Here is a 17,491-nt window from a genome sequence, read left to right as displayed (position 1 = left end):
CAGGTGACCTCTAAATAGCTGTTTAGTAGAAGAGGACAGAAGCCAGCTGTCTGGCCTCAAGGAGGCTGGAGATACAGATGAACTAGAGCAGCAGTAGACAACTTTGTGGGATTTGGAGGGAAAAATGACAAAGAGGATGAAAGCTAAAAGGAAAAGGATTATAAAGTCCTCATTGCCTCAAAGAGTTGAAGGCTCGCAATTTGCTAACTGCCGTACTGGGGCGAACAGAAAGGCATGTTCCCAACTTCATCAAGCTTCTAGACTTGTAAGGAAAATAGATATTTAATAAATTACTCAAAACACTATAAAATGGCAGCTCTGGTAAATGCTTTGAAGGAGATGTCTATGGGATTATTGAGAAACTGTAACAGACCTAGTTAAGGAAGTTTCTCTGAGGACATTAGATCTGAGACCTGAAGGAAGATAGAGCACTAACTAGTCAAAGAAGGGGAGGAAGGGCTTCCCATGTGTGGCAAAGAGCACAAAGGCCCTGAGGTAGGAAAGAGCACAGAGAAGGCCAGTGACACTAGTGTACAGAAACCCAAAGAAATATGACAGCATTTGAGGCAGGAGGGGGCTGGTCACACAGAGCTGTGAGCCTTGCTATGGGATTTTGTATTTTAAGAGTGCTGGGAAGCCACTATTTAAGCAGGGGCATGACATCATATTTGTGTTTTGAAAACATCAGTCTGGCTACTCTGTGAAAAAGTATTTGAGTTGGGTAAGAAAAAGTGAAAGTCCAGAGGTTAGCATAGCAATCCAAGAGGGAGATGATAGTGGCTGGGACTAGGGTGTTGCTGTGGAAGTGGAGAGAAGTGGATGGATTCAAGAGATAGGAAGTAAGATCAACAGGACTTGGTAACATATTGTGGGGGTTAAGGGAAGGGAAATGACTAGGAAGGTGACTCATTTTTTAGTTTATGCAACTTGACTGATGGTGGTATCAATTCCTGAGATAACCTTGGAAGAGGTTAATTTCTCCACCAGGATTACTGCTTCTTTAAAGACAGAAGAGGGAGTCAGCTGCAGATTAAAGATGTTAGGAATGAGGAGCAGGGTTCTTAGGCTTGAGGAGGCCTTTGGCTCTTCTCCTCTGAACTAGAGAGAAGTATGGGGTCAAGTAAGCTGCACTTCTGTCTCCTCTAACTTTTGAGGAGTAACAAAAGTGAATTCTCTCATCTTTAGGAATTGAGGTATACAATTGCTGGATAGTATAGGCTCCTGAACTATCCAGACTGCTATGTTACCTATTTCTGGCAGTCTTAAGGTTTTAGACCCACGCTGTCCAACACGGTAGCCACTAGGCGCACGGAGCTATTGAGGAGTTAAATAAAATATATGATTAAAAATAATTTCACCTATTTCTTTTGACTTTTTAAAATGTAGCTATTAGAAAATTTTAAACTACATATCTGGCTCGAATTATATTTCTATTGGATAGCGCTGTTTTAGACAGAAGCTCAGACTAGTAAGACACATCATTCTATTTGAATCATATCTTACCTGGGAGTCAGCTTGCACCCACCCTTTTCACCGGTGCCCAGGTACAGCGCGGGAGGCTGCATGACCGCAAGCAGCCGCATCACCCCCGGCTACGCCCCCTGAAGGACTACAACAGCCAGCGTGCACTGCGCGCCTCTGGGGGCGGTGCCTGGAAGATCGGCCACCGTGACGTCACGTCCGCTTCGAGCGCGGGTTCTGCTCGCTTCCTCCGGGGGCGCACGTTGTGGAGGTGGGAGGGGTGCGTCCGTGAGGCGGTGGGGTCGCGGGGCCTAGGGGCCGCAAGTGAGGGAGGCCTGGGAATCCTGGGAGGGATGCCCTCTGTCTGACTTTCCTGAGCCCGGTTTGTATAGGAAGAGGTTGTGAGGACGGCGCCTCTCCCAGGTGTGTCCCGTGGGAAAGTGCCACTCCTTCCGTGGAAACGCCAATATGCGCCGCGTGGAGCGCTCTCGCCGCGGGCGCGCGCGGGGCGTGTGGTCCTCGCTCACCTGTACCCTGCCGAGCGGGCCCCACCCCCCGCCTCTGGAGCCGGCACGCTGCTGTGCTGCGGAGGGTATGATGCGGGCGCCTGAGCGAAGTAGTCTCACCTTCCGACACCGCTAAAGCCTTTTCTCCCCGGGCAGCCGACCTCCCTTAACTTTCCTTGAAAAAGAAGTGTGTCCTTAAGCTTTTCGCAACTATTACAACGTGCGATTTTGTGGGCAAAGGAATCCCTGTTTCGCTGAGCTATTGTTGCATATGAAGTTATTCAAGATCTAAGAGATTTGAGTTTTAGTGGACCCAGCATAGCAAAACATTCATTTCAACTATTGTGCACGCTCTTCCAGACTCAGCTACGGGAATGAGGTGACGATACAGTTCTGGGCTGCCTCGTCTTAGGGAGGCACCGTTTATTATGGCAAGTTCTGTCTTCCTTGGCTGTTATGGTCTGTGATGTGTGCCTCTGGTTTAATTTCAGGTTGGTGCCACAGTATCTGCCTTCATACAATATACTGCCTTGTGACGCCCCCCTAGAAATGAGATAGAGATCCCTTGCAAACGGAGGATTCCAGGAGGATTCCAGGATCTCCCTCCCCCGCTTTTCTTTTGCTCCAAGAGACTCAAGACGTATGCTGGTTCTCTGACTTTAAAGTCACGGTTTATGTGAGTTCCTGCCAGATTCTTGTTTTAAATCACTGATTTGGTCTGATTTGCCGTGACCATTTATTGCAATAACAGGCCTGCACGTCGGAACAGTTAAAAGATAAAGTGAGGCATATTAAGATTTTGTAAAGAGTTTATTTGAGCATAAATCGATTCCAATCGGGCAGCACCAAACCAGAAGTGGCTGGGAGCTCTCCGGAGATAGGAGCCAGGAGAAAGACACAGAGAAAGTGCAGAAGCAAGGAAGGAAATTACTTAATTGGCTATAGTTTGAAGCCTAGTTGTCTGGCTGTGACTGGTTGTCCTTAGCATTTTGATTTTGTAACCTTGAGGCATTTACAAGTTTCCATCTTGGTTTGCTTACATAGGTGGCCAAGGCTTTAGAGCCACATCAGTCTGATGACGTCTTTGTTTAATTAATTTAACACAGTGCAGGGGGCTCATTGTAGAAATACCAGTTTTCAGAAGTTACATGCATTGGGGCTCAGTAAAGCCTCTGTGTTTTAAACATCTAGCTATATCCATCACCATATGATCTCATTTTCTACTAAGAAGCTTTTTATACATTTGAGTCGAAATGAGGTCATTGAGCGAACATCAGTAGAGTCTAGGGAGAGAGTTTCTAACAAAGTATCCTAGGCCACTTTTGGACCTGATCTGCTTAGTGGTTTTTTATTCATGGCTTTCCGTGCCCATTACAGTCCCCCTGCCCCCCAAGGAGCTCAAGGGAAATCAACCAGGAAAATCAAATGTTCTTTTCTGTAATATTAATCATAGTTGACATTATGCTCAACATTGTAGCAATTGCTTTTTAATAAATATTATTTAATCCTCACAGTAGGCCCATGAATTAAATACTACTGTTATCCGTGTTTTAACAGATGAAGAAACAGACACAGAGAGATTGAGTAATCTACACAATATCACACAGTTAATCTGTAGCAAAGCCAGGATTAGAACCCAGAAAGAGTAACTCCAAAACCCACACTCTTCAGCACAGCTCCTTTGAGGAGAAGACATGACTGGTGAAAAACTTCCGGGCTCTGTCGCTTCTCCCCTCTGTGTCATAAAACGTTATAGCAGAAATTAAAGGGTTGCCTTCCTGATGGGGGCATCAGTGGAGATTTACTAGAAGGAAATAAAGAACCAATCTGGTGTTGGGGAGAGAGAAGAGTAAAACATCTGGAAAAGAGGGTGGAAAAGAACATCTACCTGGAAAGATAATCCTTGTGTGTGGAGAGTCTGCCCAAGGCCAGCTGAGGTCTGCAGCCCTGTAGGTGCTATTTCCAAATGAAAAGTAGAGTAGCAAGGATGCTTCCCTCTCATGTGCTTTCGTTCTGAGTGGTAGGTTCAGATTCATTAGAAACATGTCAGATATCCAACATTAAAAACAAACAAACAAACAGAAAAACAGCTTGAAGAAATAGGGTATCTTCTGAGGTTGGTGAGATTTGGGACTTCTTTGATCTTAAAGATGAAAAGGGGGCAGGGAGGTAGTAAGAGAAAATGACCCCCAGAGTTCCAGATAGAGAAACCTCAGTGTGAACACGGTTGGGCCGTATCTGAAAGCCTGGTGAAGCACTGGCACAAAGTTGTAGCATCTTGCACTGGTTCTCCTTTGTGTACTTCTGATGGTTGTGGTTTTTGATCAGGGCCTCAGCAGCAGCTCAAACCATGTGGACCGCAGATGAGATTGCGCGGCTGTGTTACGAGCACTATGGGCTCAGGCTGCCCAAGCAAGGGAAACCTGAGCCCAACCGTGAGTGGACTTTACTAGCAGCCATGGTGAAGATACAGCCTGCAGCTGACCAGGCCTGCAACTCTCCTGACAAACCAGCACAAGGTAAGACGTTCTGTCCTTGGAACACTCCTGCTTCCTGTCAAAGATGGTAGAATTATACATGGCTGTGCAGGGACAGTCGTGGCCAGGTGTAAACTGCAATGTTGGGCATGTTCCCCTGCTCTCCGCCAGGTGGCGCAGTACTTCTGGTGCCGAGAGATGGCCAGGCTGGACCTGCGGTTCTCAGTTGGGTCAGCCCATGGGCATGCTCTGGAGGAATGTGCAGACTTATTAAAGCTGAGGACTGGGGAATGTGCAGATTCTGAAAGCTCACTTAACGATTCGTTCTTTTCCCCTCAGTGACGAAGGAAGTTGTCTCAATGGGAACAGGAACGAAATGCATAGGCCAGTCCAAAATGAGGAAGAGTGGTAAGCCCAGATGGGGTCTAAACATTGTCTGTCTAGGGAACTTTAGGAACTGGTGTCCACGGTGCCCTTTCCTCTCCACCTCAGGACGGTGGGGCCATATTGCTGAGGTGGCTGACCTTTCTATTCCCACTGACTGTCGCTCCAGTTGGAAAGACAGAATTCTTTTAAAGAATGGAAATAAATTGTGGAAACAAAGGCCGCCAGGAACATGCTTTCTGAGTGGATTGAAAGTTGGCCAGTATTTTCATGCTCAAGCTGGAAGTTCCCTGGGCTTAGCTCTTCCACATTATATCTGAAGCCCCAGAAAGCAATCTTGAGTTAAATGGAGATTTTTGCACCAAAAAGAAAATGGAAATCCCTTAGAGATTTGGCATCTTCACGTCTTCCTGGAGTTTGCTTCCTCTGTTATACTAGCCTTGCCTCCTGTATATGAGGGAGCTCTTCTGGGACACTATGGACTGAATTTGGTGGAATTGTATCACCATGAACGCACACTAGGGTACAAAAGATCTCCAGATAAAGACTCCGCTATAAATCAGTAGTTCTCAGCTAGGGGAGATTTTACCCCCCAGGTGACATTTGGCAATATCTGGAGATATTTTTAGTTGTCACAACTCAGGGGAGGGGAGTATGCTGCTGGCCTCTAGTGAGAAGAGGCCAGGAATGCTGCTAAACATCCTACAATGCACAGGACAGACCCCCACCACAAAGAATTTTCCAACCCAAAATGTCAATAGTGCTAAGTTAAGGAAACCCTGCTGTAAATGCTCTGCCTTTAAAGATTGTGATGCTTTCTGGCAATGCCCTCCAGGAGCTACATGGCTGTCCTGGGTGCTGGGGCAACTGCTTTGTTCTGCTGCGAGGAACCAGGGCCTCTTGAGGTTCCATATGTCTTCACTAGTGTGCTGTCTTTGCCGCAGGAGACATCCTCAATGATAGCCATGCTGAGATCATAGCCAGAAGGAGTTTCCAAAGGTAAAGCCACATCCCCAGAGAATCTGATTTAGCCTGGGGTGGGGACCCCAGAATTTGCATTTCTGATAAGCTCCCAAGTAATACTGATGATGTCGCCCTGTCACCTACACTTTGAATAGCACTGGTCTAGACAGTGGTTCTCATGCTTGAGTGCATATCAGAATCACCTAGAGGGTTTGCTAAAACCCAGATTACTAGGCCCACTCCCAGAGATTATGATTCAGCAGGTCCAGGGTGGAGTGGGAGAAGTTGCACATTTCTAACAAATTCCCGATGTTCAAGGACCACACTTGGAGAATCACTGGTCTAGATCATTCTCATAATTCCAAATCACCAGTCTGCAGTAACTGTTTCTTTCTTATCACCCAGGCAGAGTCTCCCTTTACTACAGAGATTGGTTGTTCCTTCTAAATCCTGCCCCCATTAGGTACCTTCTGCATCAGCTCCACTTAGCAGCCGCCCTGAAGGAGGATAGCATCTTTGTCCCAGGAACTCGGAGAGGACTGTGGAAACTCAGACCAGACCTCTTGTTTGTGTTTTTCTCCAGCCATACACCCTGTAAGTATATTCAAGCCTTTGGATTAATGGTACATTGTCTACTTCCTTATGTTTGTCTTATCGATAGATTAAAAGATAAAAGGCACTTCCGGCTGAAGTGTAGCTACAACTGATGACAATGCCTTTCTATGAACAGGCCAGCGTGCCTAACCACTTCTCTACCAAGGAAAGGTGAGGGGGCAGGGAGAGCCTCACTCATACCATTATTCAGTTCTCAGTTCCCACTCAGGACTGGGAAGCTTAAAGATAAAACCCCACAAGTTCTGAAACCAACAATAGGGCTTAGAAGTCCAAAGCCCTGAGTTCTGTAGGAATTTATCTTGAAACCTATTTCATTCATTCAACAAATATTTTCTATTTGTCAGGCACACGCTGGGTATATAGCAATGAATAAGACAAGCCCCTTGCTTACCTTCATAGAGCCTTTTAGGGAATGTAGACAGTCATGGTTAGTTAAAGTAAATTTTGATGAGTTTTAAGTGGCTGTTCGGATGCTGTGGTTGCATTAGGCAGGAAGACCAGGCCTAAACTGGGGGATCGTTTTTATCCACTGTTTTTCTGTCTTGGAAATTGAGAAGAATTTCTACCCTTTGTAGACAACAGCTCAGGGATGGTAGTAAAATCTCCTCACCCTAAAACCTTTGAAAGAAGGATATAAGATAGTCCTGTGAGTATTAAACTTTAATACATGCAATTAGAACAGAGATAGGTAATCACTGTAATGAGACAGAATAGCTGTCAAGACTTGATCATAACTCAAATCAAAAATGTAATATTTTTGAGAGAGTAAGTCTATCAGAAAAGAGTGGGTTAAGAGTCAAAGGTGAGGGGCCGGCCCAGTGGCACAGCGGTTAAATGCGCACATTCCACTTCGGAGTCCTGGGGTTCACCAGTTGAAATCCCGGGTGTGGACCTGGTACCGCTTGACAAGCCATGCTGTGGTAGGCATCCCACATAGAAAGTAGAGGAAGATGGGCACGGATGTTAGCTCAGGGCCAGTCTTCCTCAGCAAAAAGAGGAAGATTGGCAGCAGATGTTAGCTCAGGGCTAATCTTCCTCAAAGAAAAAAAAGAGTCAAAGGTCAGAAAAATGACATAGGTAGGCAGGGCTCATCCATGCTCTGTTCTTAGCAGTGGGTGCCCTAGTCCAAGGACCAAAGGACATTTCCTAACTCAGTGCTTCTCAAACTGTAATATGCATATGAATCACCGAGGGATGTTGTTGAAATGCAGATTCAAATTCAGTGGGTCTAGGGTGGAACCTACGGTTCTGCGTTTCTGACCAACTCTAGTGATGCCAGTGGTGTTGGTCTGTGGACTGCACTTTAAGTAGCCAAGGCCTGGCTGATCCCAGTGGCAGATGCAGCCTTATTGTGAAAACAGATGCGTCTGAGGACCACTGCTAGCCTGACTACCTAATCAAACTACATAAACAGTGGTCCACAGGCTGGCACTGCCCTGTGAGAGCGTACAGGTCCATGGCCAGGTGAGAAGAATCAGGACTATGCAGTGAGTTTTTCAAAAAGCTAATATCTTTCCATGAAAAGGTTAGAGATTTTTATCTTTTTTTTAATAATAGTAGTTAGGATCTTTAAAGATCTTACTTGATGGAATAAAAAGTTGACACCCTTCTGTTGATCTTAAAATCTTCTGGAAATTTTACTGGTCCGTGAAATCAAAATCTAGAGCCAGTGATCTAACTCCCCTGGCTCATGGGTAATCTTTTAAAATGTGCTGTCCACATGATTTGTCTGCAGGAAGAAAGAACACTACCTAAAGAATGTGACTATCTGTCTCCCTTGGCATTTATTCCTCATTACTAATTGATAATTTAGTGCCTGGGTTAGTTACTTCAGACTCTTACTTGTGAGTTTTATTAGCATGAGTCAGCTTCTCGAGTTCAAGCATCCGTCAAGATCAAATCTCCAAGCCTCCAGAGTGGGAGGTGGGCCCCAGTGAGTTCTCCAAAGGTCCTGTCACCTTGTGAGGTCCCTGAAAGTCTGCCAGCCGGCCTCTCTGGCAACACTCCCACTTCTACATCTCCTGCCTTTCCCACTCTTAGGTTATAAAGACTACAGATGTATTATTTACACACTTTAGAAAAGTGACACACATGAGGTTAGTATTTGAAGAAGTAGCTCCCTTCTCAAGGGGAAGCTGTGTGTTTTACTGACCTCTGGTTTTCTTTGATTCCCTGTAAGCACAGAGTAGGTCAGAAATCTCTAAACCAGCATGGGGACACACCAGTTCTGTAATTTATTGCAAAGTCTTTACTGTGAGGATATGCGCAAAATTTCCAAGATGAGGACATTGTGAGCATTGCTTGCCAAATTTACTTAACCATGAAATCAACCACCCACTTTTGTTTTCGAAGACATCTTATGGCATAACAGTCCACGAAATGCACTTGGGAAACCGTGCTTATTCTAAACCAGTGGTTCTCAACTCAGGATGATTTTGCTTCCCAAGGGACATTTGGCAACATCTGGAGACATTTTTCATGGTCAGACTTGGGGGTGCTGTTGGTATCTAGTAGGTGGAGACCAGGGATGCTGCTAACCATCCTATAATATACAGGACAGCCCCCACAGCAAAGAATTATCTGGACCAAAATGTCAATAATGTGGAGGTTGAGAAACCCTGGTCTAAACTGATGTTTCGAAAACTTCCTATGATAAGAATTATCTAGGCTCTGTTAAAATATTCTGTTTTCTAGACCCCCTCCCCACCCCAGAGAGTCTAACTCACTGGGTCTAGGATAGGGTTTTCAACAAGAACCCTGGATTCTTATTGGGATTCTTATTAGGGAAATTTGGGCAAGTGTTCTTTATTCGTCTCAGGTCAGCTGGGAGAATAGAATTAAACTTTGTTTAAGGCAGTGGTTCTCAAACTTGAGCTTGCATCAGAATCAGCTGGAGAGCTTGTTAAAACACAGACTGTTGGGTACCACTTCCAGAGTTTCTGATTCAGTAGATCAACTGGGGGTCCCAAGAATGCATTTCTAACAAGTTCCTAAAGAATGCTGATATGGCTGGTCCAGGAGCTCACTTTGAGAACCAGTGGTTTAAGGCGTTCCTTCTCCTGCAGGTGGAGATGCCTCCATTATTCCGATGCTTGAGTTTGAAGATCAGCCTTGCTGTCCTGTCAGTAGAAATTGGGCCAATAACCCATCAGTAAAAGCCAGTGGTAACCTGGAAGCTCCTGAAGATAAAAGGAAATGTGAAGACCCGGACAGTCCTGTGACCAAAAAGATGAGGCTTGAGCCTGGGACTCCAGATGGTGTGGCTCACCATCAGAGTTTTGGCAATCAGGAAAGCAGCCCAGACCCGCCAAGTGTCAGCAGATGTAATCTCACCACAGAGGAACTGGCCACTGTCACTGGAATGGCCCCCAGTGGTGCCAAAGTGGTAGACGTTTACAGAACAGGAGCCAAGTGTGTGCCCGGAGAAGCTGGAGACTCAGGAAAGCCTGGTGCTGCATATCACCAGGTAGGGCTGCTCCGAGTGAAGCCAGGCCGGGGAGACAGGACTTCCTCCATGTCCTGCAGTGACAAGTTGGCACGGTGGAATGTCCTCGGATGCCAAGGGGCACTGTTGATGCACTTCCTAGAAGAGCCCATCTACCTGTCGGCTGTGGTCATTGGGAAGTGCCCATACAGCCAGGAGGCCATGCAGAGAGCACTGACTGGGAGGTGAGACGGCAGGGTGGGAGGGCTCAATTGGAACAGCCTTCCCAGGAGGCAGTCTGAGGGTATGTCCAAAGAGCCTTAAAAATATCCATACGTTTTGATCCAGCAGTTCCACTGCTAGAAGTTTGGCCCAGGGAAATAATTTTAAAAAGTGCTCAAACATTTAGCTTTGTGTGTAGTCATTTTAAAAGGAGAAAAAGAAACAACTGAAATGGCCAGCAGTAGATTTTTCCTAAAAATAATATTGATGAATATTTAATATGAAAAGATGCTCATGATGTTTAAAGAGCAACTTAGAAGGTAAAATGAGCTCATTTTGGTCTTAAAGTATGTATGCACATAGAAAAAATTGTAGGAGGATATATACCAAGGTATCGGTATGATTACCTCTGAGTTGTGGTATTATGGGTGGTTTTATCTTCTTAGTGATTGTTATATTTTCTAATTTTCCTACAGTGTAAATATATTGCTATTATAATTTTTAAAAACCTTCTAACATTAGTTTTAATTTTTAAAAAGATAAAAGACAAAAGATGACCACTCAAGCGTGGTCTCCATAAAGAAGGCATCCAACCCTGATTAATGCTGCAGTAACTGAGAGTAGGTGAAGCCATGGGCAGGGGAAGGGGCCCATGTCAAATACACCACTCCTGAAGCCGACTCCAGGAAGCAGCCCCAGGATAATATTCAGTAATTCCACTGCTGGGTACATACCCAAGAGAAATGAAAACATGCATCCACATGAAAACTTGCAAGTGAATGTTTATGGCAGCGTTAGTCATAATAGCCAAAAAGTGAAACAACCAAAACATCCATCAGCTGGTGAGTGGATAAACAAAAGGTGGTAGATCCATACAATGGAATATTACTCACCCACAAAAAGGAAGGATGTGGATGTAGCATGGATACATGCTACAGCATGGGTGAACCTTGAAACCATTATGCTAAGTGAAAGAAGCTACCTATAAATTATGATTTCATGTCATGAAATGTCCAAAATGGGGAAATCCATAGTGACAGAAAGATTAGTGGTTGCCAGGAGCTGGAGAGTGACTGCTAATTAGGTGTGGGGTGTCTTTTTGGGGTGATGAAAATGTTATAAACTTAGATGGTGGTGATGGTTGCAAAATTCTCTGAATATGCTAAAAAACCATTGAATGACACACTTTAAATGGGTGAATTTTATGCTATATAAACTGTATCTCAATAAAGATATTAGGGGGGAGAAAGGCACTGTCCCTAAGACTTTTCTGTGTTTTCCCAGTTCTGAGACTTTCCGTTGCTGTGTGTTTAGTTCCAGACCAGCATCGTGTTGGCATCTAGTTTGTGTGAAAGATACAAGAGAAAGAAAGGAAGTTTTAACACTATAAGATAATTTTGGTTTCTGGTGTGTTTGAAGGATTCCCTAGGAAGCAGGTGCCTACAAAGTAATATTTCTGCTTAAGATTTTCAAATCTTTCCAAGCTGGTATCGGGATGAAGTTTAGTGTTATTGAAATCACTGATGGATGGTGACTCAATTCATAGAGTTCTCTCTTCAGAGTGGTGGGAAGGGATCTTCCTCCAGCCATAGGTTTGTAGGATCTAGATTCTATTCTGTCACGCCCTCCTGGAACCCCTCTAATAAATAAAGAAAGAAAGAAATCTACACACCTCCTAAGGCCTTTGCCTCCCACTGAGACTCAGCAGCAGTAATGTGATGGACAGTCCTAGATACTCTTTCTCTAGGAGTGCTCCTTACTGAATGCAATTTCCCTCACATTTAGGTGTCACAACATCTCGGCTTTACCCAAAGGCTTTGCAGTTCAAGAAGTGAAAATACAGCAGTCAGGTTTACTGTTTGAACAGAGCCGCTGCGCAGTGCAGGTGAAAAGAGCTGACGGCCCAGGCCGACTTGTTCCTTGTGGGGCAGGTAAGGGATCCAGGTTCCCGGGGAATAGCTCGTCCCCGGACCGGGGAGTGGCCGGGAGAGGCTGCATGCTCCCAGCCTCGGGAGGCACTTTACCACTTGACTGGTCAATAGTGTGGGCTTGGGAGACATCCACACTAGGTCAAGTTCATGCTCTATGTGACCCTGGGCAACTTACTTACCCTCTCTTGACCTCTGTTTCTTCATCTTCAGATAAGTCTATCGTTTATTTGTCAGGGTTGTTATGAGGTTTAAATGAGAAATTCTGTTTCATGCATTCACTCTGTGTCCAGCATATAATAAATATTCAGTGAGTGTTAACTATGATGATGAATCCTGAATCACTTTATATTATTGTACTCCGGAGGCCAAGGGTCAGAGTGGCAATCCTGGTCTCTGACGTCATATCCAGCTCTCATCCAGGTCTGCAGGGGCAGGGAAATATCTTTATTAAAACATCTCTGGCATTTACAGAAAACTGAACAGTTTTAACCCCAGAATCTTATCTTTTCATAGCCATCAGCTGGAGTGCAGTTCCTGAGCAGCCATTAGATGTCACTGCCAATGGCTTTCCGCAGGGAACAACAAAGAAAGGAATCCAAAGCCTTCAGGCCAGGTACAGCATATTGGGGCAGAAGGAGATGTTGGCTGCGCACTCACGTCTCACCACTGTCTAATTCCAGGATATCTTCATCACCCCAAAAAGAAAATCCTGTACCCATAGCTGTCACTCCCCACTCCTCCCTCTCCCTCCCTAATTTACTTTCTATCTCCATGGATTTATCTATGTTGGACATTTCATATAAATGGAATCATATAATATGTGGCCTTCTGAATAATGAATTATGCTGCTATGAACATCTGTATACAAGCTTTTGGGTGATCATATGTTTTCAGTTCTCTTGGGTGTGCCCAAGTAGAATTGCTGAGTCATATGATAATCTTACATTTAACTTTTGGAGGAACTGCCAGTTTTGATTAGCGTCTGCCTATTTTAAACTCCCACTAGCAATGTATGAAAGTTTAAATGACCTTATATCCTTTACAACACTTACTATTGTCTATCTTTTTTATTGTAGCCATTCTAGTGGGTGTGAAGTGCTGTCTCACTGGGGTTTTGATTTTCATTTCCTAAAAACTAAAGTTGCTGAGCATCTTTTCATATACTTATTAGCCCTTTGTATATCTTCTTTTTGGTGAGGTATAATTGACATACAACATTATGTTAGTTTCAGGTGTACAACATAGTGATTGGATATTTGTGTATATTGTGAAATGATTACCACAATAAGTCTAGTTAACATCCATCACTGTACATAGTTACAGAATTTTTTGTCCTTGTGATGAGAACTTTTAGGACTTATTCTCTTAGAAATTTTCAGATATTTTATATTATTAACTATAGTCACCATGCTATACATTATATCCCCATGCTTTATTTATTTGATAACTGGAAGTTTGTACCTTTTGACTCCCTTTACCCATTTGCACCCCCACCCCCCACCTCTGGCAACCACCAGTCTGTTCTCTGTATCTATGAGCTTCGCTTTTTGGGGTTTTTGTTTGTTTGTTTTTTAGATTCCACATATAAGTGGGATCATATGGAATTTGTCTTTTTCTGTCTGATTTATTTCACTTACCATAATGCCTTCAAAGTCCATCCATGTTGTAGCAAATGGCAGAATTTCCTCATTTTTTATGGCTAAATAATATTCCATTGTGTGTATGTATGTGTGTGTGTATATATATATATATATCACGTTTTACTTTATCCATTCATCTGTCAGTAGATACTTACATTGTTTCCATATCTTGGCTATTGTAAATAATGCTGCAATGAACATGCGGGGGCGGGGGCGCGTGGATCATATATCTTTTCTTTTTTTGAGGAAGATTAGCCCTGAGCTAACTGCTGCCAATCCTCCTCTTTTTGCTGAGGAAGACTGGCCCTGAGCTAACATCCCTGCCCATCTTCCTCTACTTTCTATGTGGGACGCCTACCACAGCATGGCTTGCCAAGTAGAGCCATGTCCGCACCCGGAATCCGAACCAGTGAATCCCGGGCCACCAAAGCAGAATGTGTGCACTTAACCGCTGTGCCACTGGGCTGGCCCAAAATATATCTTTTTGACTTAGTGTTTTTGTTTTCTTCAGATAAATACCCAGAAGTGAAATTGCTAGATCATGTGGCAGTTCTATTTTAATTTTGTGGGACCCTCCATACTGTTTTCTATAGTGGTGGCACCAATTTATATTCCCCCCAACAGTGCACAGGTTCTCTTTTCTCCACATCCTCTCCAACACTTATTTCTTGTCTTTTTGATAATAGCCGTTCTAACAGGTGTGAGGCAATATCTCATTGTGGTTTTGATTTGTATTTCCCTGATGATTAGGGATGTTGAGCATCTTTTCATGTACCTGTTGGCCATCTGTATGTCTTCTTTGGAAAAATGTCTATTCAGATCCCCTGCCCATTTTTTAATTGGATTGTTTTTTTGCTGTTGAGTTCTATGAGTTCTTTATATATTTTGGATATTAACCCCTTATCAGATATATGATTTGCAAATATTTTCTCCCATTCAGTAGGTTGTGTTGAGTTTCAAGATTTCTTTTTATATACTCTGGATACTAGTCCTTTATCAGATACAAATTTGCAAATATTTTCGTCAGTTCTATGGGTTGTCTTTTCACTTCTCGACGGTGTCCTTTCGAGCACAAAAGTTTTAAATTTTGATGAAGCCCATTTTATCTGTTTTGTTCTTTGGTGACTTGTGCTTTTGGTGTCATATCTAAGAAACCATTGCCTAATCCAAAGTCACAAAGATTTACTCTGTGCTTTCTTCTAATAATTTTGTAGTTTTAGCTCTTATGTTTAGGACTTTGATCCATTTTGAGTTAATTTTTCTGTAAGGTGTGAGGTGGGGATCCAACTTCATTCTTTTCCATGTGGGTATCCAGTTGTTCCAGCACCTTTTTTGGGAAAGACTACTCTTTCACCTGGGAGATTTTAAAAAGAACACTTGCTTGGGCCTTGCCTCTTGGGATTCTGGTTTAGTAGGTCAAGGTTGGAACCTAAGAATTGTTTATGAAGCTCCACAGTGGTTTGGACTGGTGAAAAGGGCACCATGGAAATAGGAGTTTGTGTCTTCAGATTGGCTTTTACTGAAGTATAGAGCTTGTGGGCCACTGGACTCGGGTTTCATCCTTGTGTGTTTGGAGGTTCACACATCACATCTGTCTTGCTGGTTCTTCTCTTGCTCAGCCGATCTCACCCACTCTGCTTTTCCCTCCCACTGAGCCACAGGTGGGCTGCCTGAGGGTGAGAGGGGAGGGGCTGTGGGGGAGCAGCCTCTCCACCAAAGGTATTTCCATCTCAGTCTGGATTGAGTTGCCACTGAGTGACTGTTGTAGGACTCCCACAATTTAAGGTAGTCCTTTTCATTCTAAGTTGCTTTTCCATTTCTTATTACACCCTTATAAAAAGTTGTGTTGTAATTAAAGTTCACAGATGGACTTGTTTCTTTTCTTTTTGACATGCTTATTTGTCTGCCTCAACACAAACAAGAACAACTTACATCTTTTCAGACTTTAAAAAAAATGTTTTCTTCATTACAGCCACTAACCAGGGTTCAAATAGCCTAAATGGCAGACTCAGCCTGTCTCCTGGTGGCCTAGGATGTTGAATTGAGTAATATTTACGAAATTGTCGGGGGTAGAGATTTTTGGACCAGTTTTTCCCCAAGGGCCTTCCTGACCTCTAACCTCTGTTTACACCTGTAAAGGACCAACTGTTAGCCACAGACCAGGATTTGTGAGTAGAGCAAGTCATGGGGACAGGAACCACATTTCCTGCTGAACCCTGTTTTTCCTGTTAGTGACAGACCAACAGCAGTTCATACTGGCCCCACCCACCTTACTGTGGCTTCCATTTGCTACTTTACTCAGGTCTAAATGCTTTTCTTCAGTATGAATCCACACCTTCTTTTACTTGAAAGGCTCTGCTCAGGGCCGGCCCAGTGGCATAGTGGTTAAGGTCGTATGCTCCGCTTTGGTGGCCTAGGGTTCATGGGTTTGGATCCTAGGCACAGACCTGCATACCATTCATCAAACCATGCCGTGGTGGCATCCCACATACAAAGTGGAGGAAGACTGGCACAGATGTTATCTCAGGGACAACCTTCCTCAAGCAAAAAGAGGAAGGTTGACAAGAGATGTTAGCTCAGGGACAATCTTGCTCACCAAAAAATAAAAGCCCAGTTCAGCTACTGCTGCCTTCTGGCTCAAAATTACCATCTTTTCTCCAAATTCCTCCGGTGCTTTTCTCCAGCTTGTCCCAATATGTCACTGCTTTCTGTGTGATTGAGAGTGCATCATCTTCTGACCCTGGCTCTGTCTCCAGTTATCTGGGTGACTTTGGACAAGTCCACTTGCTCTCCGCGTCTCAGTGTGTTCATATCTGTAAAATGAGGACATTGGAGTAGAGATCTGAGGTCCTGACACATTGTGGATGTCTCTTCATTTGGAAGGCAAATGCCATACAGGGGGAAGTACATGGTGGAAAGAGCAGGAGCTGTGTAGTTCAAGAGACCAGTGTTTAATTTCTTGGCCCCTTTCTCACCAGTTGTGTGAACTTGGGCAGATCCCTGTACCTCTCTGAGCCTCTGTTTCCCCAGCTATAAAGCAAGGGTAACTGACAGTATCTGTCACACAGAAATACTATGAGAATTGAATGAGAAGAGCGTGGTGCAGGGCTTGATAGACACCTTGTTAGGACTGGTTTCCTCTTCAGTCGTCAGATGAAGCTTCAGATCATGTGTGAAAGAGCCAGAGTTACTTTCATTCAAAAGAGCAGCAGCTGCTGGGGAGAAAGCAGGTTTTTCTCACTGTGTATTCCTGAGTGCTGGCATCCTGGGACCTCCTTTAGAACTGGGAGGAATATGAGGGGCCGGCCCAGTGACGCAGTGGTTAAGTGCGCACGTTCTGCTTCAGTGGCCTGGGGTCCTCTGGTTCAGATCTCGGGTGCAGACATGGCACTGCTCATCAAGCCATGCTGTGATAGGCGCCCCACATATAAAGTAGAGGAAGATAGGCCTGGATGTTAGCTCAGGGCCAGTCTTCCTCAGCAAAAAGAGGAGGACTGACAGCAGATGTTAGCTCAGGGCTTATCTTCCTCAAAAAAAAAACTATGAGGAATATGAACTCAGGCTTGGATGTTAGAGACATTTAATATGCTAGTGCAGCACTAGAAGGAAATATTTTATTTAAGTCTTTGTGTTTTTTTACAAGCGATGAGATGAACCATATAAAGGACTCTTATTGCTAAGAAGCTAATTTTGCTCTGCCTCTTATAGGCAAATCCTCTTCCCATCCCAGTCAAGAGACCAGAGATAGGGCTAGATTGAAAATATCAATATGAATGTATAATCTTTAAAAAATTACATGTGTATATCTTAAGGCTTACATATATTTCAGTAAAGTTTTATGATTTTCTTCATGTAAATTTTTTTTTTT

The 17,491-nt window shown here is 44.0% G+C and overlaps 1 protein-coding gene across 12 annotated transcripts in view; it reads left to right on the top strand.

Moving 5' to 3' along the window:
• Positions 1-1,584: 1,584 nt before the first annotated feature.
• Positions 1,585-17,491, top strand: part of ADAT1 (adenosine deaminase tRNA specific 1) — a 39,332-nt gene continuing 23,425 nt past the window's right edge. The window contains exons 1-9 of one of the 12 annotated variants that reach the window (XM_044761357.2): positions 1,670-1,732; positions 2,459-2,607; positions 4,296-4,486; positions 4,784-4,852; positions 5,773-5,827; positions 6,255-6,385; positions 9,472-10,075; positions 11,838-11,983; positions 12,497-12,596. In XM_044761357.2, the coding sequence (XP_044617292.1) occupies positions 4,318-4,486; positions 4,784-4,852; positions 5,773-5,827; positions 6,255-6,385; positions 9,472-10,075; positions 11,838-11,983; positions 12,497-12,596 (1,274 nt within the window). In that variant the 5' untranslated portion in view covers positions 1,670-1,732; positions 2,459-2,607; positions 4,296-4,317. The other 11 variants (XM_044761353.2, XM_070500482.1, XM_014847399.3 and 8 more) reach the window with 11 other exon arrangements.

Source organism: Equus asinus, chromosome 28 (genome assembly GCF_041296235.1).
Source record: "Equus asinus isolate D_3611 breed Donkey chromosome 28, EquAss-T2T_v2, whole genome shotgun sequence".
In the NCBI taxonomy this organism is placed as follows: Eukaryota; Metazoa; Chordata; class Mammalia; order Perissodactyla; family Equidae; genus Equus; species Equus asinus.
The sequence above is the reverse complement of the archived record's forward strand: the minus strand, read 5'-3'. Positions and strand labels throughout refer to the sequence as shown.